The sequence below is a fragment of the Giraffa tippelskirchi genome, chromosome 6, assembly GCF_054371585.1.
Source record: "Giraffa tippelskirchi isolate mGirTip1 chromosome 6, T2T-mGirTip1v1.2.pri, whole genome shotgun sequence".
In the NCBI taxonomy this organism is placed as follows: Eukaryota; Metazoa; Chordata; class Mammalia; order Artiodactyla; family Giraffidae; genus Giraffa; species Giraffa tippelskirchi.
Genome location: NC_137280.1, coordinates 90618507 through 90645375, shown reverse-complemented (window position 1 = coordinate 90645375; position 26869 = coordinate 90618507). Strand labels below are relative to the sequence as shown.

The 26869-nt window shown below is 39.2% G+C and overlaps 1 protein-coding gene across 4 annotated transcripts; it reads right to left on the bottom strand.

The window, feature by feature from the left end:
- Positions 1-4853: 4853 nt before the first annotated feature.
- On the bottom strand, positions 4854-26796 carry LOC145509448 (uncharacterized). 4 transcript variants are annotated; one of them, XM_081498069.1, is made up of 6 exons: positions 26597-26796; positions 10333-10422; positions 9697-9823; positions 9001-9081; positions 8076-8167; positions 4854-7600 (listed from the first exon to the last, which is right to left on the bottom strand). In XM_081498069.1, the coding sequence occupies exons 2-6, from the start codon at positions 10363-10365 to the stop codon at positions 5714-5716; spliced, it is 2220 nt and encodes a 739-aa protein (XP_081354195.1). In that variant the 5' UTR covers positions 10366-10422; positions 26597-26796; the 3' UTR covers positions 4854-5713. The 4 variants fall into 4 exon arrangements, with proteins under 4 accessions (XP_081354195.1, XP_081354197.1, XP_081354194.1 ...); XM_081498071.1 differs by having other exon boundaries at positions 8085-8167; XM_081498068.1 differs by having other exon boundaries at positions 26770-26796.
- Between the last annotated feature and the right edge of the window lie 73 nt (positions 26797-26869).

Here is a 26869-nt window from a genome sequence, read left to right as displayed (position 1 = left end):
GATGAGAAATATAAAGCCTGAAACCACATACATCAAGTCTGTGAGTCTGGCGTTAGGATCTGCATTCTTTTGGAAAGATTTTGTATGTCCTCTGTTAACTGTGAAGTCACACACACACACACACAGACACACACCTATCTACTTTCTGGTAGAGATTCTGTTTAATACCACATTCCTCAAACTGGGAAACCTTGTACTGAACAAGGTCAGACACCTGTTTATTTTCAGGCTGACTGCATAGGATGTTTACTTTTTGTTGTTGAGATACATTTCATGTACAATGAAATGCTCATTTAAGAATTCACGCAATGAGTTTTGAAAACTGCACATACTTGAGTAAACACCAGCTGCAAAAAGATACAGAACATAATCTTCCCCTGAAACCAACTGCCTGTTCTAATTCATCCCCTCACCTCCATCCCCAGACAAGCACTTTCTAAGTTACTACAGTATTCAGTACACATGTATTAAACCCTTACTTGTTGTCATGAATGTCCTGATTATCCCCTATTGCTTGGAGAAACATTATGGGGTGAAAGATGATTAAGTCCCCTATGGAACAAGGTACTATCTCTTTTATTTCTGTCAAACATTCCTTTTATATGGTTTACAGAAATATTAAGTGGAGACACATCTAACCTTTCCTATTTTGAAGGACTGGAATGTTTTATCCAATTAACCCTGTATGTAGAAATGCTTTAAAGTCTACATGGTCTCATTAGGATCTCCTTTTGAGAGTTTCTGCAAATCATGGGCATTTTCTGTATCTTTTGATTACCAATGTCATAGAACCTTGCACAGAGCCTTGTTCACTGAAGGAAACCAGTGACTTGTGACTAACACATACTGCATTTCTGCTCACGAGTATTTTTTTAAATTATTTTTTAATTGAAGGATAAGTGCTTTACAGAATTTTGCTGTTTTCTGTCAAACCTCAACATGAATCAGCCATAGGTGTGTGTGTGTATGTATATATCTCCCCTCCTTTTGAACCTCTCTCCCATCTCCCTCCTCATCCCATCCCTCTAGGTTGATATAGAGACCCTGTTTGAGTTTCCTGAGACATACAGCAAATTCCCGTTGGCTATCTTCTCATGATTATTAAAGGATACCTAGATATTGCAAAATCACTAACTCTTACGTTGCTTGATGTAATACACAGTCCCCTGTGGCATGTAATAAACATCCATGTAGAGGCAAACACAGAAAACAGTAACATAAATTTAAAATGCTCTGGTGCTACAGAGAGCTTCCCTAGTGGCTTTATATCCAACTGAAGGAATTTGCATAGGTCAAAAGCTCCAATTTGTACTATTCCCCAAGTTCCTCTGAATACCATCCCTGTGCATTTCCAATTCATGGTGTTCAAAAGGGCCAAGTCTAATATATCGTTCCAACTCCATAACTTAACTAGAGGAATTTATTTCATAAAGACCTAGATAGAAAGTACAACAGTGGTTACCAGAAATAGAGTTAAGGGACAACAAGTTATTAATAAGTACCAAGTAGCAATTTGGGATGATGAAAAACACCTCGAGATGGATGGTGGCAATTGTTGCATAACAATAAGAATATACTTGGGAATTCCCTGGTAGTCCAGTGGTAAGGACTCTGTGTTCTCATTCCCAGGGCCCAGGTTTAATCCCTAGTTGGGGAGCTAACATTCCACTAGCCTCATAGCAGCCACATCTACCCAAAAAGGTATACTTAATGCAACTCGACATAACTGCATACTTAAAATGGTTAACACAGTAAATTTTACATGATGTACATCTTACAATAGAAAATTGTGAGTAGAGAATTACTAACAGTAGTATTTAATGGATCCTCCAGAAATAACACATCTGGGGAAAAGAGTTTTAAAACCAGCTTGATTGGCAATGCCTCTCTTAGAGACTCAGCTGTATAAAATATCTGTGCAGAGGACCCTAAAGTGCTAGAGGTTTCTTTAGTAATACATAAAATTTTATATATTTCAGCTGTTTATCTAAAATGGATATTTTAAATCAATTAGTAAACCAAAACTCAGATTCTTAGAAAATGTTAGTTTTTAAAAAACTACTGAAGTCAGATTGTAAATGGAGAAATGTAGAGTATGAAAAAAGAGAATATAAAGAAACTGGTTAGCTGGTTATTTCAAAGACTTACTACACTGAACAAAACACCTCACACAAAACATTATTTTTTGTGTGTGATGCACTGGGACTTCAAGGTTGTAAGGGGTTTTTCTCCAGTTGTGGTGCAATAGCTTAGTTGCCCCACTGCATGTGAGATGCTTGTTTCCCACCCAGAGAATGGATCTGTGTCTCCTGAATCTCCTGCATTGCAAGGTGGATTCTTAACCACTGGACCACCAGGGAAGTCCCACAAAACAGTATTTTAAAATACCCACTTGCAGGGTCACTTCTGTAGGCAGCCTGCTGGGGGAGGTCAGTAGTCTCACAAGTACAGCTGCCTCAGTCATACAAAAACAGGAATTCCCTGTTCACAGGCAGGTACCAGAGGGTGGGTCAAATGCAGAAGGTCATGCAAGGACAGTAGTGGACGGACATCACTGACAGTCAGTGCTGGTGGGGAAAGGTGAACTTCATTTAAAAAACGTTTTTTAAATTGGAGAGTAACTGCTTTACCATGTTGTGGTGGTTTCTGCCATACAACATGAATCAGCCATAAGAATACATATGTACCCTCCTTCTTGAACTTCCCTCCCAACATGCACACCATCCTACCCCTCAAACCAGGTGAGCTCCTTGTGTTGTACAGCAACTTCCCATTAGCTATCTATTGTACACATGGTAGTGTATATATGTCACTGAGTGAGTTGCTCAGTCGTGAGTGATTTTCCAAGTTGCTCAGTTGTGTCCAACTCTTTGGGACCCCATGGACTGTAGCCCACCAGGCTCTTTTGTCCCTGGAATTCTCTGGGCAAGGATATTGGAGTGGGTAGTTGTTCCCTTCTCCAGGGGATTTTCCCAACTCAGGGATCAAATCCAGGTCTCCCGTGTTACAAGCAGATTCAAATACTGCTCTCTTAATTTGCCCCACCTCCTCCCTTTCAGCCTAGGTCCAAAAGTCTGTTCTCCAGGTCTGCATTTCTATGGTTTCCCTGAAAATAGGTTCATAAATATAATTTTTTAGGTTCCATATGTATGTATTTGGAGAAGGAAATGGCAACCCATTCCAGTATTCCTGCCTGGAAAACCCTATGGACAGAGAGCCAGGCAGGCTACAGTCCATGGGGTCACAAGAGTCAGACATGACTTAGCAACTAAACCACATACATATGTATTAGTAGGCACTCTTTGTTTTTCTCTTTTTGACTTACTTCACTTTGTGTAACAGGCTCTAGGTTCATCCACCTCACCAGAACCGACTCGAGTATGTTGCTTGTGTTGGTGAGTAATATTCAGTTGTATATATGTACCACAACTTCTTTATCCATTCATCTGTCAATGAACATAAAGCTTGCTTCCTTGTCCTATCCACTGCAAACTGTGGTTCAATGAACACTGGGGTACATGTGTTGTTTTCAATTATGGTTTTCTCATGGTATATGCCCAGCAGTGGGATGCTGGGTCATGTTAGTTTTAGTCCTAGTTTTTAAAGAAATCTCCATACTGTTCTTCATAGTGGCTGTATCAACTTACATTCCCACCAACAATATAAGAAGGCTCCCTTTTCTCCACACCTTCTCCAGCATTTACTGTTTTTAGATCTTTTGATGACAGGCATTCTGACCAATGTGAGATGATACCTCATTGTAGATTTCATTTGTATTTCACTCATAATGTGTGATGTGGAGCATCTTTTCATGTGTTTGAGGGCCACCTCTATGTCTTCTTTAGAGAAATGTCCGTGTAGGTCTTCTGCTGATTTTTTGACTTGGTTGTTTGTTTCTCCGGTATTTGATCTGCCTACGCTGCTTATATATTCTGTAAATTAATCCTTTTTCAGTTGTTTCACTGCAATTATTTTCTCCCATTCTGAGGGTTGTCTTTTCATCTTGTTTATAGCTTCCTTTCATGTGCTAAAACATATAATTAGGTCCCACTTGTTTAATTTTGTTTTTATTTCTATTACACTAGGAGGTGGGTCAAAGAGATAATGCTGTCATTTATGTAAAAGAGTGTTCTGCCTATGTTTTCCTCTAAGAGTATTATAGTTTCTAGCCTTACATTTAGGTCTTTAATCCATTAAAAAAATTTTTTTGTGTATGGTGTTAGGAAGTGTTCTAATTTTATTCTTTTACATGAGGCTGTCCAGTTTTTCCAGTACCGCTTTTTAAAGAGGCTGTCTTTTTTCCAATGTATATTCTTGCCTCCTTTGTCCAAGAAAAGGTGCCCACAGGTTTGTGGGCTTACCTCTGGGCTTTATATCTTTTATCACTGGCCTGTGTTTCTGTGCCAGGACCATACTGTCTTAATGATTGTAGCTTTGTAGTATAGTCTAAAGTCATGAAGGTTGATTGCTCCACCTCCACTCTCTTTCTCAAGACTGCTTTGGCTATTTGGGGTCTTTTGTGTTTCCAGACAAATTAAAAAATTTTTTTTGCCTAGTTCTGTGAAAAGTGCCGTCAGTAATTTGACAGGGATTGCACTGAATCTGTAGAAATTACTGGATAGTAGTCATTTTCAGAATATGGATTCTTCTAATAACAACATGATACATGTCTCCAACTGTTTGTGTTACCTTTGATTTCTTTCATCAGTATCTTATAATTTTCTGTACAGAGATCTTTTGTCTGCTTAAGTAGATTTATTCCTTGGCATTTTATTCTTTGTGTTGTGATGGTGATGGAACTGTCTCCTTAGTATCTTTTATTTTTCAATGTTAGTGTACAAGAATGCAAGGGATTTCCACATATTAATTTTATTTCTTCCAACTTTGCTAAATTAATTGATTAGCTCTAATGATTTTCTGGTGGCATCTTTAGAGTTTTATACATATAGTATTATGTCATCTACAAAAAGAAAGGTGAGTTTTGACACACATCAGCCTGCAATAAGTATTTCAAGGAAGAAGCCCCCACAAGACAGTGCTCTGTATTCCCAGCTCAGGGGAGCCCAGTAGCTCCTGGAACTGCCCTGTAGATACCTGGGCTCCAATCTACCTGACTGGTGCAAAGGCATCACCTTGTCTTTCATGCCACTGCAGGGACCTGGTGTGCAGGAGTCACCATGGGTTGAACTGTGTGTGTGTGTCTAAACATGTTTTGTGATCAAGAACTCTAGGCTTTGCTCTAGAAACAAGACATGATAGATTTAGGCAGAAGGAAATCCTGAACTAGTCTTACTTTTTCCATTACTACTGAGATATGAATGATAAAATTGATCCCCATATTCCTGAAGTTTATGGTGTTTCTCCAGTGTGAATACACTAGTGAATGGTAAAGGGTGAAGAATTGGTGAATCAATCCTTTCCCATGTTTATTACCCTCAAAAGGATTCTCTCCTGTGTTGATTTTGAAAATGTTTAGTAGGGGACCTCCTTGGTTCTCCAGCAGTTAAGGCTCTACCTTCCCATACAGGGGGCATGTGTTAGATCTCCAGTTGGAGAACTAAGGTTTCATATACTGCACAGTGCAGTCAAATATTAAAAACAAAATGTTAAGACAGGAGGAATCAGCAAGGGCTCTCCCACATATCATGTTCCAATGGCTTCTCTCCCAATGTCATTGCACATAGGAAGGAGGTATTGAGGAACATAAAAAGGTTTACCCACGTTCCTTACAAGAATATGGTTTCTCTCCAGTGTGCCTTCGCTTGTGCATGGTAACAGACAAAGAAGTGGTAAATGTTTTCCCACATATATTGCACTCAAAAGGCTTCTCTCCAGTATGAGTTCTAAAATGTTTAGTAAGACGTGAGGAAACAGCAAAGGCCTTCCCACATTTGTCACACTTAAAAGGCTTCTCTCCAGTGTGAGTTCTAAAGTGTTTAGTAAGACACGAGGAATCAGCAAAGGCCTTCCCACATTTGTCACACTTATAAGGCTTCTCTCCAGTGTGTGTTGTCATATGTTGAGTAAGGCCTGAGGCTCGAGTGAAGGTTTTCCCACATTTTTCACATTTAGCAGTCTTCTCCCCGGTATGAGATTGTAAATGTCTACGAAGAATAGAAGAAAACCCAAAGCCTTTCCCACATGTGTCACATTTATACAGCTTCTCTCCAGTGTGTGTTCTCATATGTCGAGAAAGGTATGAGGATTGGCTGAAGGTTTTCCCACATGTGTCACATTTAAAAGGCTTTTCTCCAGTGTGAGTTTTCTTATGTTGAGAAAGGCCTGAGGATTGAACGAAGGTTTTCCCACATGTGTCGCACTTAAAAGGCTTCTCTCCAGTGTGAGTTCTGAAATGGTTACTAAGATATGAGTAAGCAGCAAAGGCCTTCCCACATTTGTTGCACTTAAAAGGCTTCTCTCCAGTGTGTGTTCTCATATGCTGAGTAAGGTATGAAGTTTGAGTAAAAGTTGTCCCACATATGTCACACTTAAGAGGCTTTTCTCCAGTGTGTGTTTTCATATGTTTAGTAAGGCATGAGGATTGAGTGAAGGTTTTCCCACATGTGTCACACTTAAAAGGCTTCTCTCCAGTGTGAGTGTTCATGTGTTCAATAAGGCGAGAGGAACCAGTGAAGGTTTTCCCACATTCTTGACATTTGTATAGTTTTATTCCAGTGTGAATTTGACTGTGAACACGAAGGTGTGAGGACGACCCAAAGGCTTTCCCACATTCCTTACATTTATACAGTTGCTCTCCAGTGTGAGTTTTTGTATGTCCAGTGAGGTCAGAGGATTGAGGGAAGTCTTTCCCACATACCTTACATTTATAGGACTGGTCTCTAGTGTGAGTTTTCATATGTCCAGTGAGGTTTGAGGATTGAGAGAAGTCTTTCCCACATTCCTTACATTTGTAGGGTTTTATTCCAGTGTGAATTCGACTGTGAACTTGAAGGTATGAGGAGGATACAAATGCTTTCCCACATCTCTTACATTTGTAGGGTTTTATTCCAGTGTGAATTCGTATGTGAATGCGTAGGTATGAGGATGATCCAAAGGCTTTCCCACATGTGTCACACTGAAAAGGCTTCTCTCCAGTGTGTGTTTTTATATGTCGTCTATGGCTTAGGGTTGCATCGGAGACTTTTCCAGAATCCTCATGTATGTAATGTTTGTTAGCTGTGTGAGTTGGTACACGTGCATGGAGGCTTGTTGACTGAATGGAAGCTCTCCCACATTCATTCCAATTGTAGTGTCTTTTTTTCTTCTGAGGTCTCACTTGTGCCTGAAGAAAAGACTCATTAGCAAAGGATTGCCCACGATCTCTGTGTTCTAAGGCTTTCTCTTGTATGCTAGATTGCCAGTACACAGTATCTGGAGTCAGCCTGATGGCTTTTCCACACTGAGTAAACATGCAACATTTTTCTCCAGTAAAGGATTCGTTGTGCAGAGTAAGGAAGCTTTCTCCATAATGATTATATTCATAAGAACTGCCTCTGTTTTCAGTTCTCCTGTGTGTACTAAGGTACAAGTAGTCACTGTCACTGAAGTCTTTCCAGCTGTGCTCACAGTCATACAGTTTCTGTCCATTGTGGCTTTGTGTCTGTGGAGAAATGGATAGATGATAATTCAAAGACCTCTCAGATTCATTAAGTGATCCTACCCATCTCAAAACAGAAACATCATTACAGAGAGGATGATGATTTTTACCATCTGTGTTACATTCATACACTTCCTGCCCTGTTGATTTCTTTAAAGTTAAATGATGAAATCCTTTTAACACAATGAGGTGCTGTATACTCTAATAGTAAAACAGTTCACTACTATTTCATTGAATTGTTCTCAAAGTTCATTGTCTAATTATATACATGGGAATGATTCCTTGTGGGAAGTCTGCAGCAACTATCTTGAACCTTGGGTTAGGATATTCCCAAATTGATCATAATCAGAATCTGTTGATAGACATTGCTATCTCTGGGGTGAATGCCACTCAAATATCTATCACTAATGTTCATGCTGTATGGAAATCCCAACATTAACTAAAAGGAAAATAAGTATTTTTTATGAATGAAACTTACTGATCTTACCATTTGTACCCTATTTGATGTTTTTTCCTGCAAAGTATCTTGCTGAATTTCCAAGTCATTGGAGATAAGTTGCATTTCCCATTCTAAAGTAAAAGAGAATAACAAATTTAAGACTTGGCAAAAAGAAGTGGGTGTTAAAGGGGTTAAAAACAATAAGGCTTATCTGTATAAGTTTCCAATTTAACACAATTTTTAAAAAGGCAAAACAGACATGAGAAATTTGACTATGACAAAAATTAAGCAAGAATATATATATGTAATCAAAATTGAGTACTTAATTTAAAAGATGAGTCTATGAAGAGTAAAAAGGAAGAAAAGAGAATATTATTAGGGAAAAATTCTGGACAAAGAATATACATCAACATGATAAGACTAAGGGACTTCACTGGTGGTCCAGTGAATAAGAATCTGCCTACCAATGCAGCGGACACATGTGAGATCCCTGGTCCTGAAACTAATATGGCATGTGCATGGAAGAGTCAAGGCTGTGTGCTACAACTGAGCCTGCACTGTAGAGCCCAAGTGACACAACTAGTGAGTCCGGAGACCCTAGAGCTCATTCTCTGCAACACGAGAAACTACCCAATGAGAAGCCTGCATACCAAAAGTAGAGTAGCCCCTGATCCCTGCAACTAGAGAAAGCCTGCACGCAGCAACAAAGAGCCTATATACAGCCCCCTCACCTCACCAAAAAATAAAATAAAATAACTAATACAGAAACAAAAGGCTATTTTATGAGATCACAGGAAAGTCTGATTAAATGTATGTATATATGAGAAGTTCAAGAAATCATAGAACATTAGAAACCAATGTCCTCAGCCTTCTGAGAGAAAGCCCATTTCAATAAGCTTCCTTCTTATAAATTCAAAACACACTGAAATTTAATTGACATGGGAAGTTCTTTATAACTGCTCACCTTGGAGGACTCCTCTCTCCACAGTTTTTAATACTTCTTGTTCCAACCAAGAGATTAAAGTGGGTTTGAATGCCTGATATCCTGTTCATGAGGAAAGATATATTAATGAAAAAGTCCCTGCCAAACATGACAAACCTTCCCATGAATCAGGTCCTATATCTAATCAAGTCATTAGAATGAATGTGGTAATAATTTTTAAAGAGATAAAAAGGCAAATAGCTCCTCTTTCTGTGTATCAAAGAGATTGTATCTGTGGCCAGTGAAAAACATATTCAGACCTATGTGAGCATTTACAAAGCACTGAGAATGTTGTTAAACGGGAAATGATGTAAATGTAAAAGAGATGTTTGGTCTCATGGAGAAGTCACTAAACAAGTGGTTGCCAAATGTTGGTTTCAAGAATCATGCGCACTGCTTGTTAAAACACAGATAACTGGTCCCAAATTCCAAAGTTTCATTCACTATGCCAAAGGTGAACTCTTGAGAATGCATATTTCAAACAAGAGTCAGTATCATGCTATTAGTTCTCAAAGCACATTGTTACAGAAAGAATACTGGGGTAAAACTCATTCCTTAGATACGAGTGTCTACTACTTTCCATTGTGTTCAGATTGGCATCACCCATCTTGGAACATAGAAGGTACAGCACATATATGTCCGTTCACTAAGAGTGTACTGGAATGATGGCAGCCTTACCTGCTGAGGTCAAGTTCTTGTAGTTTTCCAGCATCACATTTCTATATAGCTTTCTCTGAAAGGGGTTCAGTAAAGTCCACTCTTCCTGGGTGAAGTACACAGCCACATCAGCGAAGGTCACTGAGTCCTAAACCATTGGACACATAGTAGTTTCAGTAAAGTAAGATTTCCAACAATGTACAGTGGAGGATGAGGAAGGGAGCCCCAGTATCAACAGAGGGCCTCAAGGTGTCTCATCATCTCTCCCAGGACACAACGGTCTTAGCTCTCCTTTCTAGCCACACCCACTCGTGACTGATATGGAACCAGTAACACAATCCTAAACAAATTACACATACTTGTGCAAGCTAATAAATAAGGTCACTAAGAAATATATACTCTCATTCTGTACCATGTCAGAACAGTCAAAATAAAACACATGCAGCAGCAATCATGAGACAATATCAGAAGGTAACTACTGAAATACTAAGATTATTCATCCCTCATCAATGAGACCTTTCACATGGGGAGGAAATTCAAAGGGGACTCAGACTGGCTTTATTTAAGAAGCTGTGTACATAGGTCTAACCAGGAGGAAATGTTTCCATGTGGTACATGCAGTAGCTCACTCTGTATTAGGATGCCCTGTCTTCTTACCTGAGAACAATCACTCAAACAGTCAGCTACCATCCTGTCTTGCCTCTATCTTTTCCTCAGGATCACATAAAGGGTCCTTAGAAAGAAGATCTATGAAACAAGAAAGAAGGCATAGGCATTCAGACATGATCATAATTCCCACAATCACTGCATGAAAGTCATTCCATTCTAGTTTGAAACTCCTGAATATCCCTGCACACTCAGAAAATGTCACACTGACAGGAAAGCAGGTAAAGTAGGACCCTGAGCTCACCTCCCCCTCAGGAACATATCAAAAATACATCTATATGGAGCCCCTTCCCACTGAAAACAAACTGGAGACAGTCAGAATGATGTCCAAAACCAAGGCTGTAAAAGTGATCCACAGAGTCAGGTAGGAAAGGAGGGGAATTGATCTGGTTTTAGTGTTTGCTGCCAAATAGAGTGCACACTTGAGGGTATGCAGCAGATCTGGACCCAGTACTGCATCTGAATAAGGTGAGTTAGGCCAGTGCTGGCACTCTTGGAGGTGGTGGATCAGGAGCTGTCTGTATACCTGACTGGCTTCCTAGGCAGTCTCAGTGTGTGTCTGGCCCACAAAAACTCTCCTGTTCCAGCGCTGCTTCCTCCAAGGCAAAGGTACCATTGCTGGCAGCAGAGAGAGCGCAAACATGGAGAGAACAGAACCAACTGAGACGCAACACTCAGGGCTTCTGCTTCCAGGATCTTGGAACCAGACCTGGCTCCTGCTCCTGATGACAGGGTAGTGATAGCCACTGTGCACAGGAGAAAAACAGCTCACACAGGGCTCTAGCTCTAGCCATTGTATCACCAGCACAATCTCCCAACAAGGACATCCCGAGGGAAGACATAACCTGTGCTGACCACATTTTATTTTATTTTTTTTAAAGATTTATTTACTTATTTTTGGCTGTGCTGGGTCTTCTTTGCCACAATCAGTTATGGTGAGCTGGGGATACTCTGTAGTTGTGCATGGGCTTTTCTTTGGGTTGGCTTCTCTTGTTCTGGAGCACAGGCTCTAGGGTGAACGGACTTATTAGCAGTTGCAGCATGTGGGCTCAGTAATTGCAGTACCCAGGCTCTAGAGCACAGGCTCAATAGTTGTGGCACACAGTCTTAGTTGCTTTGAGACATGTGGGATCTTCCTGGACCAGAGATTGAACCCATGTTCACTGCATTGGCAGGTGGACTCTTCACTGAGCCACCAAGGAAGGCCCTTTATTTTAATGTTTAAAGTTTTATTTCTTAAATTTTGCCCATGCCACACAGCTTGTGGGATCCAAGCTCCACTACCAGGAATCAAGCACTGTAGTGGAACATGGAGCCTCAATCAAGGGACTGCCAAGGAAGATTCTTCTCTGCTTAAATCCAGCTCTCCCACCAAAGCTACTGCACACAAAGACAGCATAGGGACCTATAAAAGGACACACCTTCAAAGATGGGATAGGTAAGTGTTTCACTTAATTTCACAGAGACAGAGAAAGTAAAACAAAATGAGAAGATAGAGGAATCTGTTTCAAACAAAAGAACAAGGATAAAACATAGATGAAACAACTCATTTAACATAGATAAATAATATACCAAATAATCTGTTTAAAGCATTAGTGAAAGAACTCCAGGACTTCACCAGATGAAGCAAATGAAGATGAAATAGGTAGTCTACCTGAAAAAGAATTCAGTGTAATGACATTAAAGATGATACAAGACCTCAGAAATAAAATGTGGGCACAGAGAAAGAACGGAGGCACAGATTGAGAATGTATAAGAAACATTTAACAAGGACCTAGAAGAAACAAAGGACAGACAATCAACAATGAACAACATAAGAACTGAAATAAAATTACACTGGAGGGAACCAATAGCAGAATAACTGAGGCAGAAGAATGGATAAATGAGCTGGAAGATAGAATGGTGGAAATAACAAAGCAGAGAAGAATAGAGAAAAAAGAAGGAAAAGAAATGAGGACAGTCTTAAAGACTCTGGGACAAAATTAAATGCTCCAATATTCAAATGACAGGGGTTTCAGAAGAAGAAGAGGAAAAGGGTATGAGAAAATATTTGAGGAGATTACAGTTGGAAACTTCCCTAGGGTGACGGGAAAGGAAATAGTCACCCAAGTCCAGGAAGCCCAGAGTGTCTCATAAAGAAAAACCCCAAAAGAGCCATACCAACACACATACTATTCAAACTAACAAAAATTAAACACAAAGAAAAATGATTAAAAGCAGCAAGGGAATGCTAGTGGAAAAGGAAACTGATACAGCCAAATGGAAAACAATATGGAGATTCCTTTAAAAATTAAGAATAAATCTACCATATGACTCAGAAATCTCACTACTAAATTACAGTGTTTATTGCAGCAATATTTACAATAGCTAGGAAATGGAAGCAATCTAGATGTTCAGTGACAGATGAATGGATACAGCAATTATGGTATATTAATACAGTGGATTTTACCCAGCCATAAACAGGAACAAGTCTGAGTCAGTTATAGTGGATGAACCTAGACCATCTTATACAGAGTGAAGTCAGAAAGAGAAAAAAAAAAAAAAACAAGAATAATACATTAACACATATACATGGAATGTAGTGAAATGGTACCTATGAACCTGGCAGAGAAGAAACTTGTGGACATAGAAGGGGAAGGTGAGGGTGGGCTGTATTCAGAAAGCAGCACTGACATATATACACTATCATGTGTAAAATATTAGTGGGAAGTTGCTTAATAACAAAGGGAGTCCAGTCTGGTGCTCTGTGATGACCAACAGGGGTGGGATGTGGGAAGAAGAGGGAGACTCAGAAGGGAAGTCATACATACATACATACATACATACATATGCATATATATGTGTGTATATATATACATACGTATATATATGTAAACCTGTGACTGATTCTCATAGTTATATGGCAGAAACCAACACAAAATGTAAAGCACAAGAATGCTAGGGCTTTCCAGGTCATTCAGTGGTAAAGAACCCATCTGCCAATGCAGGAGACATGAGTTCGATCCCTTGATCAGGAATATTCCCTGGAAAAGGAAATGCCAACCCACTCCAGCATTCTTGCTTGGGAAATGTCATGGACAAAAGAGCCTGTTAGTCCATAGGGTCGCAAAGAGTTGGACATGACTTGGTGATTTAAGAACAACCACAAATAAGAATGCTAACTGAACTGGAGAAAAGAATGAATGAACATAGTTAAAGTTGTAACAAGGAACATAAACAACAAAAAAGAACCAGTCGGATGTGAAGAATAAAATAACTGAAATAAAAAACATTCTAGAAAGTATTAATATCAGATCAGGGGGCATAAGAGAATGCACAACTGATATGGAAGATAGAATAACAAAAATCACCCAATCAGAAAAACAGAAATAGAAAACAAATTTAAAAAATGAGAACAGTATGGCAACACCCTGGCAGACTAGTGGTTAGGACTCAGTGCTTTCACTACTGTGGGTCTGGGTTTGATTCCTCATTGAGAAATTAAGATCCTGCAAACTGTGTGTTGTGGTGGAAGAAAAAGGGACAGGTTAAGGAATCTCTGGTCTAACATAAATGATTCTAACATTTTTGTAATTGGGCCTCAGAAGAAAAAAGAAAAAGAGGGGGGAAAATGTATTTGATAAAAATATGAAAACATATTGCTGTAGCTCAGAACATGAGTTCCTGATTGCAAAATTTAGCCTTAAATTGAAGAAAGCAGGGAAAACCACTAGGCCATTCAGGAATGATCTAAATCATACCCATTATAAGTGAGGGTGACAAACAGATTCAAGGGATTATATTTGGTAGACAGAGTGCCTGAAGAACTACGGATGGAGGTTCATAATACTGTACAGGAGGCAGTGACCAAAACCATCCCAAAGAAGAAAATGCAAAAAGTCAAAGTGGTTGTCTGAGGCAGCTTTACAAATAGCTGCGCAAAGAAGAGAAACAAAAGGCAAAGGAGAAGAGGAAAGATATATACCCAAATGAATGAACAATTCCAGAAAACCACAAGGAGAGATAAGAAGGCCTGCTTAAATGAATAAAGCAAAGTTAATAGAGGAAAACAACAGAATGGGAAAGACTAGACATCTCTTTAAGAAAATTGGACATATGAAGGATGTTCATGCAAGAATGGGCATGATAAAAGATAGAAACAGTATCATCAAACAGAACCAGGGAAGATTAAGAAAAGGTGGCAAAAATACACAGAAGACCTATTAAAAAAAAGGTATTAATGACACGGATAACCACGATGGTGTGCTCACTCACCTAGAGATAGACATCCTAGAGTGTGAACTCAAGTAGGCCTTAGGATGCATTACTACAAACAGAGCTAGTGGAGGTGATGGAATTCCAGCTGAGCTATTTAAAATCCTAAAAGATGATGCTGTTAAAGTGCTGCACTCAATACATCTGCAAATTTGGAAAAGTCAGCAGTGGCCACAGGCCTGAAAAAGGACAGCTTTCATTCCAATCCCCAATAAGGGCAATGCCAAAAAATGTTCAAACTTCCATACAATTGCACCCATTTCACATATGCTAGTAAGGCTATGCTCAAAAATCCTTCAAGCTAGCCTTCAACAATACATGAACTGAGAACTTCCTGCTGTACAACCTGGGTTTAGAAAATGCAGAGGAACCAGAGATCAAATTGCCAACATTTATGGACCACAGGAAGGCAAGGGAGTTTCAGAAAATCATTTACTTCTGCTTCATTAAGTATGCTAAAGCCTTTGGGTGGATCACAACAAACTGTGGAAAATTCTTAATGAGTGAGAATAGCAGACCACCTTAACTGTTCCTTGAGAAACCAGTATGTGGATCAAAAAGCAAGTGAAGCAGACAGGGAAGGGTGACTGGTTCAAAGTTGAGAAAAGAGTACAAGAAGGCTGTATATTGTCACCCTGCTTATTTAATTTCAATGAAGAGTACATCATTTGAAATGCAAGACTGGATGAATCACAAGTGGGAATCAAGACAGGAGACATTATCAACAACCTCAGAAATACAGATGCTACCACTCTAATGACAGAAAGTGAAGAGGAACTAAGGAGCTTCTTGATGAGGGTGAAAGAGGAGAGTAAAAAAGCTGGCTTAAAACTCAATGTCAAAAAAACTAAGTTAATCATGGCATCTGTTCCCATTACTTCATGGAAAAGAGAAGGGGGGAAAAGTAGGAGCAGAAACCATATTTTCATTATCTCCAAAATCACTGTGGATGGTGACTGCAGCCATGAAGTTAAAAGACGTTTGCTCCTTGGAATAAAAACCTATGAAAAACCTAGACAGCATATTAAATAGCAGAGACATCACTTGCCAACAAAGGTCTGTTTATTCAAAGCTGTTTTTCCAGTAGTCACGTATGGATGTGCGAGTTGGATCATGAAGACTCAGTGCCAAAGTATTCATGCTTTCGAACTGTGGTTCTGGAGAAGATTTTTGAGAGCCCCTTGGAATACAAGGAGATCAAACCAGTGAATCCTAAAGGAATCAACCCTGAATACTCATTGGAAGGACTGATGCTGAAGCTGAAGTTCCAATACCTTGGCCACCTGATGCAAAGAGCTGACTCACTGGAAAAAACTGTGATGCTGGGAAAGACTGAAGGCAAAGGAGAAGGGGGTGGCAGAGATAAGATGGTTAGATAGCATCACTGACTCAAAGACATGAATTTCCCAGAGAAAACTCTGGGAGATACTTAAGGACAGTGAAGACTGACATGCTGCAGTCCATGGATCACAAAGTCAGACACATCTTAGCAACTGAACAACAACAAGAATGACTGAAAATTTCCTGAAATGGAAGAATGAAACAGATATCCAGCTACAGAAAACACAGTCTCAAACAAGATGAACCCAGAGACACACACCAAAATATATCATAATTAAAATTCAAAAGGTAAACAGAGAATTCTAAAGGCAGTAAGAAAAAATAAGGAGTCATACACAAGGGACCCACTTAAGGCTATCAGCTGATTTTTCTGCAGAAACCTTGCAGGACAGAAGGGCATGTACTTTGAAAGTGCTGAAAGGGAAAAACCTACAAATTAAAGATACTCTACCCAGCAAGGTTATCATTCAAAACCAAAGGAGAGACAAAGAACTTTCAAGTAAGCAAAAACTAGAGGAGGTCATCAAATCCAAAACAACTCTAAGAGAAATAGTAAAGGGTCTTCTCTTAAGTGGAAAAGAAAAGGCTACAAGCAGAAGAATGTATAGGAAAGAAAAGTCCCATTAGTAAAGTAAATATATAGTAAAGCCTGTGCAACAACCATTTAAGTAAGCAAGTACAAAGATTAAAAGAAACTATAACTGCAACAATCAATTGTTAAACAAGTAATATGACATTAAAGACAAAAAACGTGCAATAAGGGAGAAATAACATAGATCTTTTAGAATGTGCTTGAAATTAAATCACTATTAGTTTAAAACAAGCAGACCACTATTAGTTTAAAACAAGCAGATCTAGTTACAGGTCAACATATGAATCCCAGGGTAATCACAGATTAGTAAAGCTAAAGACACACATTCAGACTGAAAGTTAAAGGATGGAAAAAAGATAGTCCATGCAAAGGCACACAAACAAGAATTTGGAGTAGCAATACTCATAGTAAACAAAGTAGACTTTAAGACAAAGTCTAAATAAAAGACAAAGGACATTATATAATGATAAAGGCATTAACACAAGAGAATGTAACAGCTATTAACATATGTGTATCTAATACAGGAGAAGCTAAATAAATAAACTAAGTATTTACAGACATAAAGGGAGACATTGAGAGTAACACAATAATAATAGGGAATTTTAACACCCAGCTAGCATCAGTGGACCGGAGAAGGCAATGGCAATCCACTCCAGTACTCCTGCCTGGAAATCCCATGGACGAAGCCTGGTAGGCTGCAGTCCATAGGGTCGCTGGGAGTCGGACATGAATGAGTGACTTCACTTTCGCTTTCATGCATTGGAGAAGGAAATGGCAACCCACTCCAGTGTTCTTGCCTTGAGAATCCTAGGGAAGGGGAGCCTGGTGGGCTGCTGTCTGTGAGGTTGCATAGAGTTGGACACGACTGAAGTGACTTAGCAGCAGCAGCATCAGTGGACAGATCATCCAGACAGAAAATCCAGAATAAAACAGTAGTCTTAAGACACATTTGGCCACTTGGACTTAATAGATACCTACAAGACATTTCAACCTAAAACAGAGACATAAACATTCTTCACAAGAGCACATGGAATGTTCTCCAAGACAGATGACATGTATGCTCAACAAATTTAATGGACAGAAATAATATCAAATATTTTTTCTGACCACAATGCTGGGAAACAAAGAAATCAATTACAGAAAGAAAAATGGGAAAAGAACAAATACGTGGAGACCAAACAACATGTTACTACAAAATGAATGGGTCAATGAAGAAATTGGAGAATACCTCAAGACACATGAAAATAGAAACAAAACATCCCCAAATTGATGGGATGCAGCAGAAGTAGTCATGATGGGGGATTTTATAATGATACAAGCCTATCTCAAGAAGTAAGAAAAATCTCAAGTAAACAACCTAATTTACCATACAAAGGAATTAGAAAAAGAAGAACAAAACCTTAAGTTAGCAGAAGGAAAGAAGTAATAAATATCAGAGAGAAAATAAAATAGAGAACCCCACTCCCCCTAAATTAGAAAAGATCAGTGAACCCAAGAGCAGATCTTTTGAAAAGATAATTAGTGTTGATAAGGCTTTAGCCTGTCTCATTAAGGAAAAAAGAAGACCCAAATAAGCAAAACAAATAATGAGAGAGGAGAAATTATAACTGATTCCACAAACACAGAAATAATCAAAAGGGAATACTATGAGAAAAAAAGAAAGTATACTATAAACAGTTATATGTCAATAAATTGAACAACTAGAAGAAATATGTATCTGGAATTACAAAACCTTTGAAAACTGAATAGGAATCCATGGATAATCTAGGTAGACTGATTACTAATGTTGAAACTGAATCAGCAATCAAAATTCCCCTGAATTAAAAGTCCAGGCAAGGCAGCTGCACAGGAGAATTCTATCCCACAGATAAAGAAGGCTGACTACATATACTTGTGCCACACAACACATGGGATCCCAGTTCTCTGACCACCAGGGGTGAATCAGTGCCCCCTGCATTGAAATAGTCTTAAACACTGGACCACCAGGGAAGTCCCTTAATGTCTATTCCCAAAAACAGAAGAGGGAGGTACTCCCAAATTCTTTCTATGAGATCATGATTACCCTGATGCTAAAACCTTAAAGGGGCAGTATAAAAAAAAATTAGATTACAGGCCAATATTTCTTATGTATAGAGATACAAAAATTCCCAGCAAAATATTAGCAAATGGAATTCAACAGTCTATAAAATGGATTATTCACAATGATCAAGTGAGATTTATTCCAGGGATGAAAGAATGGTTCAACATCTGATCATCAAGCAATGTTATACACTACGTTAATAAAAGGATACTAAAAATCAAAGATAATTTAAATTAATGTAGGAAAAACACTGAATGAATTCACCATCTGTTCACGATAAAGACTCTCATCAAAGTTGGTATGGAGGGAAAACATCTCAACATAATGAAGGCCATTTATGACAAGCCCAAGCTAACATTACACTCAATGGAATACAGAAAGCTTTTCATTTAAAATCAGAAGTAAGACAAGAATGCCCACTATCATCACTTCTCTTTAATGCAGTATAGGATGTCCCAGCCACAGTTATCAGATGAGAGAAAGAAACAAAAGGTATCCAGGTTGGAAAGGAAGAAGTACAACTGCTACTGTTTGCAGATTACATGGTACTATATATAAAAAAACCCTAAAGTCACCATCAAAAAACTATTGGAATAAATGAATTCAGTAAAGTGGCAGTATACAGGATTAATATAAAGAAATCTGTATCTCTTCTATACCGTAATAATGAATTACCACAGAAAGAAAGCAGAAAAAAGAAGTTCCTTTGAAAAACAAATCAAAAAGAATTCAATTACTAGAAATAAACTTAACCAAAAAAAGACCTATACTTTGCAAACTATGTAACAGTGTAGGAAATTGAAGATGATATTACAAAGAAGTGGAAAGACATCCTGTGCTCATGGACTGAAAGAATCAATACAGGTAAAATTCCATACTACCCAAAGCAACCAGAAATTTAATGTAACCCCTAGGAAAGTACTCATGATATTTTTCACAGAAAAACAGAACAAGTAATTCTTAAATTATTTTAAATTACTCTGAAGAGCCAAGGCAGTATAGACAACAAAGAACAAAGCTAGGTGTATCACAGTCGTTGACTTCAAACTACACTACGTGTGTGTGTGTGCGTGCTCAGTAGTGTTCAACTCTGCAATTCCATGGGCTCCTCTGTCCATGGGATATCCCAGGCAAGAATATTGGAGCGGGTTGCCATTTCCTTCCCCAGGGGATCTTCCCAACCCAGGGAGTGAACCTGTGTTTGGTGTCTCCCTCAATGACAGGCAGGTTCTACACTACACTACAAAGCTACAGCAATGAAAACCATATAAAACTGATACAAAAACAGATCCATAGATGAATGGAATAGTATAAAGAACCAAAAAATAAACTCACACACTTAAAGTCAACTAATCTCCTACAATGTAGTCAAAAATACACAATGTAGAAAAGACAGTATGGCCAATAAATGGTGCTGAAAACACTGGACAGCTCATGTAAAAGAATAAAATTGGAATATTTTCACATACCATGTATGAAAAAAAAGCTCAAAATGGATTAAAGACCTAAATACAAGACTAGAAACTTGGGCTTCCCTTGTAGCTCAGTCAGTAAAGAATCTGCCTGCAAGGCAGGAGTCCTGGGTTTGATTCCTGGGTTGGGAAGATACCCTGGATTAGGAAATGGCAACCCACTCCAGTATTCTTGCCTGGAGAATCCAATGGACAGAGGAGCCTGGCAGGCTACAGTCTATGGGGTCGCAAGAGTCGGACACGACATAGTGACTAAACCACCACCAGAAACCGTAAAACTCCTAGAAGAAAACATACACAGAACGCTCTTTGACATACATATTAGCAGAATGCTTTTGGTTCTGTCTCCTAAGGCAAAGAAAACAGAGGGAAAGACAAACAAACGGGATTGAAATAAATGTAAAAGCTTTTGTAAAGCAAAATAACAATCAAAAAAATGTAAAGACAAAAAAAAAGTAAAGACAATCTACTGAAAGGCAGAAAATATCTGCAAATGATATGTCCAATAATAAAGTACAAAATATGTAAATAGCTCATAAAACTTAAAAGAAACCAAATAATCCTATTAAAAAAATGAACGAAGACCTGAAAAGACATTTTCCCAAGGATCACACACAGATGGCCCACAGGCTCATGAGAAGATTCCCAACTTATCGCTAGACAAATGCAAATCAAAACTACGGTGAGCTATCACTTCACACAGAATGGTCATCAAAAAGACCACAAATAACAAATTTGGCCAGACTGTGAAGAAAAGGGAACACTGGTATTCTGCTGGTGGGATGTAAATTGGTGCAGCCACTATGGAAAACAGTATGGAGATTCCTCAAGAAACTACACCATGATCTAGCAATTCCATTCCTTTGGGTGTATATCCAAAGAAACTGAAAACAGTAATTTGAAAAGATACATGTACCCCAATGTTCATAGCAACATTATTTACAGCAGGCAAGTTACGGAAGCAATCTAAGTGTCCATCAACACATGAATGGATGAAAAAGATTCAAAAATGAAATATTATTCAGACTCACTGGAAAAGATTCTGATGCTGGGAAAGACTGAGGGCAAGAGGAGAAGGGGGCAACAGAGGATGAGATGATTGGATGGTATAACTGACTCAATGGAAGCAAGTTTGAGCAAACTCAGGCAGATAGTGAAGCACAGGGAAGCTTCCCATTGCAGTGGTCAGGGGTTCAGTCCCTGTTGGGATAATAAGATCCTGCATGCCTCTGGGAGATAATATCCCACAAACACCATGGTGGGGCCAAAAATATACATAAGTAAATGATGATGGTGGTTTAGTGGCTAAGTCATGTCTGACACTTGCAGCCCCATGGACTGTAGCCCACCAGGCTCCTCTGTCCATGGGATTCTCCGGGCAAGAGTCCTGGAATGAGTTGCCAATTTCTTTTCCAGGGGAGCTTCCCGACCCAGGGATTGAACCCAGTCTCCTGCCTTGGAGGATTCTTTACTACTGAGTTACCAGGGAAGCCCCAAAATAAATAAATAAACACACAAACACACACTAAACAAGGGCTTTCTGTGATGTTCTTCCAGGGCTAATCCTCTAATATGGCTCAAATACAATTCCCAAATCTTTCTTAGATTAATGTTTCATGGACAGTTCAGTTCAGTTCAGTCGCTCAGTCCTGTCCAACTGTTTGTGACCCCATGGACTGCAGCACGCCAGGCCTCCCTGTCCATCACCAACTCTTGGAGCTTGCTCAAACTCATGTCCATCGAGTCAGTGATGCCATCCAACCATCTCATCCTCTGTCGAACCCTTATCCTCTTGTCTTCAATTTTTCCCAGCATCAAGGTCTTTTCCACTGAGTCAGTTCTTTGCATCAGGTGGCCAAATTATGGGAGCTTCAGCTTCAGCATCAGTCCTTCCAATGAATATTCAGTACGGATTTCCTTTAGGATTGACTGGTTTGATCTCCTTGCTGTCCAAGGGACTCTCAAGAGTCTTCACCAACACCACAGTTCAAAAGCATCAATTCTTCAGTGCTCAGCTTTCTTTATGGTCCAGCTCTCACATTCATCCATACACGACTACTGGAAAAACCATAGCTTTGATGACATAGACTTTTGTTGGTAAAGTCTCTGCTTTTTAATATGCTGTCTAGGTTGGTCGTAGCTTTTCTTCCAAGGAGCAAGTGTCTTTTAATTTCATGGTTGCAGTCACCATCTACAGTGATTTAGGAGCCCAAGAAAATAAAGTCTGTCACTGTTTCCCCATCTATTTAACATGAAATGATGGTACTAGATGCCATGATCTGTTTTCTGAATGTTGAGTTTTAAGCAAGCTTTTTCACTCTCCTCTTCCACTTTCATTAACAGGCTCTTTAGTTTCTCTTCACTTTCTGCCATAAGGGTGGTGTCATCTGCATATCTGAGGTCGATATTTCTCCCAGCAATCTTGATTCCAGCTTGTGCTTCATCCAGTCCAGCATTTCACATGAGGTACTCTGCATATAAGTTAAATAAGCAAGGTGACAACATACAGCCTTTTCCCAACTTGGAACCAGTCCGTTGTTCCATGTCCAGTTCTAACTGTTGCTTCTTGACCTGCATACAGATTTCTCAGGAGGCAGGTAAGGTGGTCTGGTATTCCCATCTCTTTAAGAATTATTCACAGTTTGTTGTGACCCACACAGGCAAATGCTTTTGCATAGTCAATAAAGCAGAAGTAGATGTTTTTCTTGAATTCCCTTGCTTTTTCTATGATCCAACGGATGTTGGCAACTTTATCTCTGGTTCCTCTGCCTTTTCTAAAACCAGCTTGAACATCTGGAAGTTCTCAGTTCACGTACTGTTGAAGCCTAGCTTGCAGAACTTTGAGCATTCCTTTGCCAGCGTGTGAGATGAGTGCAATTGTGCTGTAGTTTGAACATTCTCTGCATTGCCTTTCTTTGGGATTGGAATGAAAACTGACCTTTTCCAGTCCTGTGGCCACAGCTGAGTTTTCTAAATTTGCTGGTATACTGAATGCAGCACCATCATCTTTAATAGCATCATCTTTTAGGATTTTAAACAGCTCAGCTGGAATTTCATCACCTCCACAAGCTTTGTAGTAATGCTTCCTAAGACTCACTTGACCTCACATTCTAGGATATCTGGCTCTAGATGAGTGACCACACTATTGTGGTTAGCTGGGTCATTAAGACCTTTTTGGTATGGTTCTTCTTTGTATTCTTGCCCAAAGTTAAACACACCCACGTTAGGTTACCTAATCTGTGACAAAGGGAAGAATATCTGATGAAGAAAAAACAGACTCTTCAATAAGTGGTGCTGAGAAACCTGGACAGCTACATGTAGAAGAATGAAATTACAACACTTTCTAACACCCTACACAAAAATAAACTCAAAATGGATTAAAGACCTAAACATAAGCCGAGACACTATAAAATTCTTAAAAGAAAACATAGGAGAAACACTCTTTGACATAAGTCACAATAAGATCTTTTTTGACCTACTTAGTAAATTACTGAAAATTTAAGAAATTGAATGGGACCTAATTAAACTTAAAAAGACTTTTCAAAGCAAAGGAAACTACAGAGAAGATAAAAAGGCAACCCTCCAATTGGGAGCAAAAATTTTTCTAAGAAAGCAATACAGAAGGGTTAGACTCCAAAATATACAGGCAGGTTATGGAGCTCACTATCAAAAAAGAAAAACAAACAACCCAATCAACAAATGTGGCTTTCCCACATTTCTCACATTTGTAGGGTTTTAATCCAGAGTGAATGAATATTTTTGTGACACTGAAGGCATAAGGAACATTTAAAGTATATTCCACATTGCTTAGACTCTCTCCAATGTGAGATTTTCGATGCATCCTAATCTCAGATCTAACAAAAAAAGTCACCACAGTATTCACATGAAAACTTTCTATCATGGGTTTCCACATGTAAAGTAAGTAAAGAAGACAAGATGAAGGCTTTACCACGTTCCTCATATTTATATGGTTTTGTTCCAGTGTGAATTTGATTGTGACTCTTAAGATACGAAAAACTTTCAAAGAATTTTCCACATTTGTCACATGGAAATGGCCTCTCTTCACTATGAGATTTCATATCTTCTTTAAGTCTCTAGGAATTATGGAAGGGTTTCCCACACCACTTACATTTATGCAGTTTTATTTCACTATGTGATTCTGCATAAAGGGCTTTAATCAGGATGAGATTTTACATGGATCCTAAGACTTAGCCAAATAAATTAAAAACAAACAAACAAAAAACTCCACATGCTGCAGGGTTCAGGCAAAAAAAGAAAAGATATCCCTTATTGTTCTTGACAGATAAACACTGAAAATTAAATTCTTCCCTGAGCAATTTTCCCAATCAAATAAATTGTCTCATCAAACCTGGGGGTAAGCCTTCATGCATTTCACTGTCCCACCCTAGAAATGGAATCAACAAAATATACAAAGTTTTCCCTTCCTCCTACTCCCATCAATTCCCATGTGACAAATTAGAATGCTTTGTCTTTTTATGATTTCAGTGTCAACTCTCTCTTCTTTCCTTCACCTGCTACCATATAAAGATAAAGAATACTATCCTCTATTTAGCTCCAGAGCTCTATTCAATTAGTCACATTACATGGTTGCCTTCCCCAAAGCTCCCTAAGATAGCCCTGGATTTGATTTTTTCACTGAGTGCTAATCAAGCATTCTTTTAGTAGGGCATGTCATCTAGTAAATGGAAATAGGAAATCACTGGATTCCTTCATTTTTACCTCCTACAAAACTCTCAAATCATTTATTTTCTATAATAATCATGACATCTCTATAACCATGAACATATTTTAAAACTTAATCAGCATAAGATTCTAGCTTGACTCAATGCCTTTGGTCTGATCTTCCCTGAAGTCTTTCCAAAGCAGCAGTTAGTCAGTTATACTTAAGATGTACATGGACTCAATGTCTCTAAAATTGACATGAACTTAAGAATATGCCCAGAGCACCTCCTTCCCATGTCCTGTCCTTGTTTTCCACTTTAAATCTCATTACTATCTGTTCTGCTTCTGCAACTCCTTCTTCAGTAAAACATACACTGCACTTTCAACTACACTGTATGTTACTCATGAAGTTCCCTTCATCTGACAATTTTTACCCACTCTATGAATCCTTACTATTGCTCAGTGACCTGAATAGATACTGCCAGCATCCACTGGATCACAGAAAAAGCAAGAGAATTTCAGAAAAAACATCTACTTCTGCTTCATTGACTACACTAAAGCTTTTGACTGTATCAAAACAAACGGTGGAAAATTCTTAAAGATATGGGAATACCAGACCACCCTACCTGCATCCTGAGAAACCTGTATGTAGGTCAAAAGCAACAGTTAGAACTGGACATAGAACAAAGGACCGTTTCAAAATTGGGAAAGTAGTACATCAAGGTTGTATATTGTAACCCTGTTTATTTAACTTATATGCAGAGTACATCATGTGAAATGTCAGGATGGATGAAGCACAAGCTGGAATCAAGATTGCTGGGAGAAATATCAATAATCTCAGATATGCAGATGACTCCACCCTTATGGCAGAAAGCAAAGAGAAATTAAAGAGCCTCTTGTTGAAAGTGAAAGAGGAGAGTGAAAAAGCTGGCTTAAAACTCAACACTCAAAAAACAAAAATCATGGCATCTGGTCCTATCACTTTATTGCAAACTGATGGGGAAACAATTGAAACAGTGACAGATTTTATTTTCTTGGGTTCAAAAATCACTGCAGATGGTGACTGCAGCCATGAAATTAAAAGAGCTTTCTGCTGGGAAGAAAAGCTATAACAAACCTAGACAGCATATTAAAAAGCAGAGACGTTACTTTGCCAACAAAGGTCTGTATAGTCAAAGGTATGGTTTTTCCAGTAGCCATGTATGGATGTGAGAGTTGGACCATAGAGAAGGCTGAGCGCCGAAGAATTTGTTTTACAACTGTGGTGCTGGAAAAGGACTCTTGAGAGTCCCCTGGACTGCAAGGAGATCAAACCAGTCAATCCTAAAGGAAATCAGTCAGTCAAAAAGCCTCCACCATATCTCCTGGAGACTCGTGTTTGACTGTGGGATCTTAAGACCCTAGGTATTTCAAATGAGTTAACTGCTCTCGTTGTGTGTGTGTGTGTTTGTTTTGTTTGTTTTTTAAAAAGTTCTGTAATCTACATACATTTAGAATAGAGTAATATGCGCAGCTTTGATATCTGAGGAATCTGTACCTCTATGTAGCATTCAAAAACAACGCGTAAAGAGAAAGTCAAATTGTTTGGTGAAACGTTATTTTTCATACAAAAGAAGCAGGCGTTTTAACCAACTCTCCCCAATACTCTGAGCAACAGGGCAGGGTGGCCAGGTTACTAACACCCGGAGGACGTGGGGGACGGAGCAACGCACACTGGAACAGCGGAAATTTTTTTCCTCGTGGACGAAAGTCACAAAGAACTCATTGGAGGCTTTCGAATAGGGAAGCACAGTGAATGCCGACACCCCGCAGACGCGCCCTCACAGCACTTACCACCCGACGGTGACTCAGATCCCGAGGACGCGAAAGGAGAGGCCAGGCCTCTCTCAGGAGTCCCCTCGGAAGCCAGGCCCAAGATGCTGTATAACGACCTCGGTGCATCCCAGAGCCCTGCCTCGACACAAGACTCACCCATAACAATGTGAAACACAGGACAACTAGCCTACCTCTTTCCAACAGGCGCAGAGGAGCCCGACCAAAACGCTGTCGCGAGCCAGTGACGCCACTTCCGCTTAGTGCCACGGCTGTAGAGGGGCGGGGTTCCGG

Bases quoted from the DNA above. Each gene is read 5' to 3' on its own strand.
- LOC145509448 (XM_081498069.1), bottom strand. From the start codon at position 10,365: ATGGTAGCTGACTGTTTGAGTGATTGTTCTCAG. The intron at 9,082-9,696 runs GTAAGGCTGCCA...CCTCATGAACAG, and splicing joins CAAGAACTTGACCTCAGCAG to GATATCAGGCATTCAAACCC. The intron at 7,601-8,075 runs GTAAGTTTCATT...ATTTCTCCACAG, and splicing joins GGGTACAAATGGTAAGATCA to ACACAAAGCCACAATGGACA.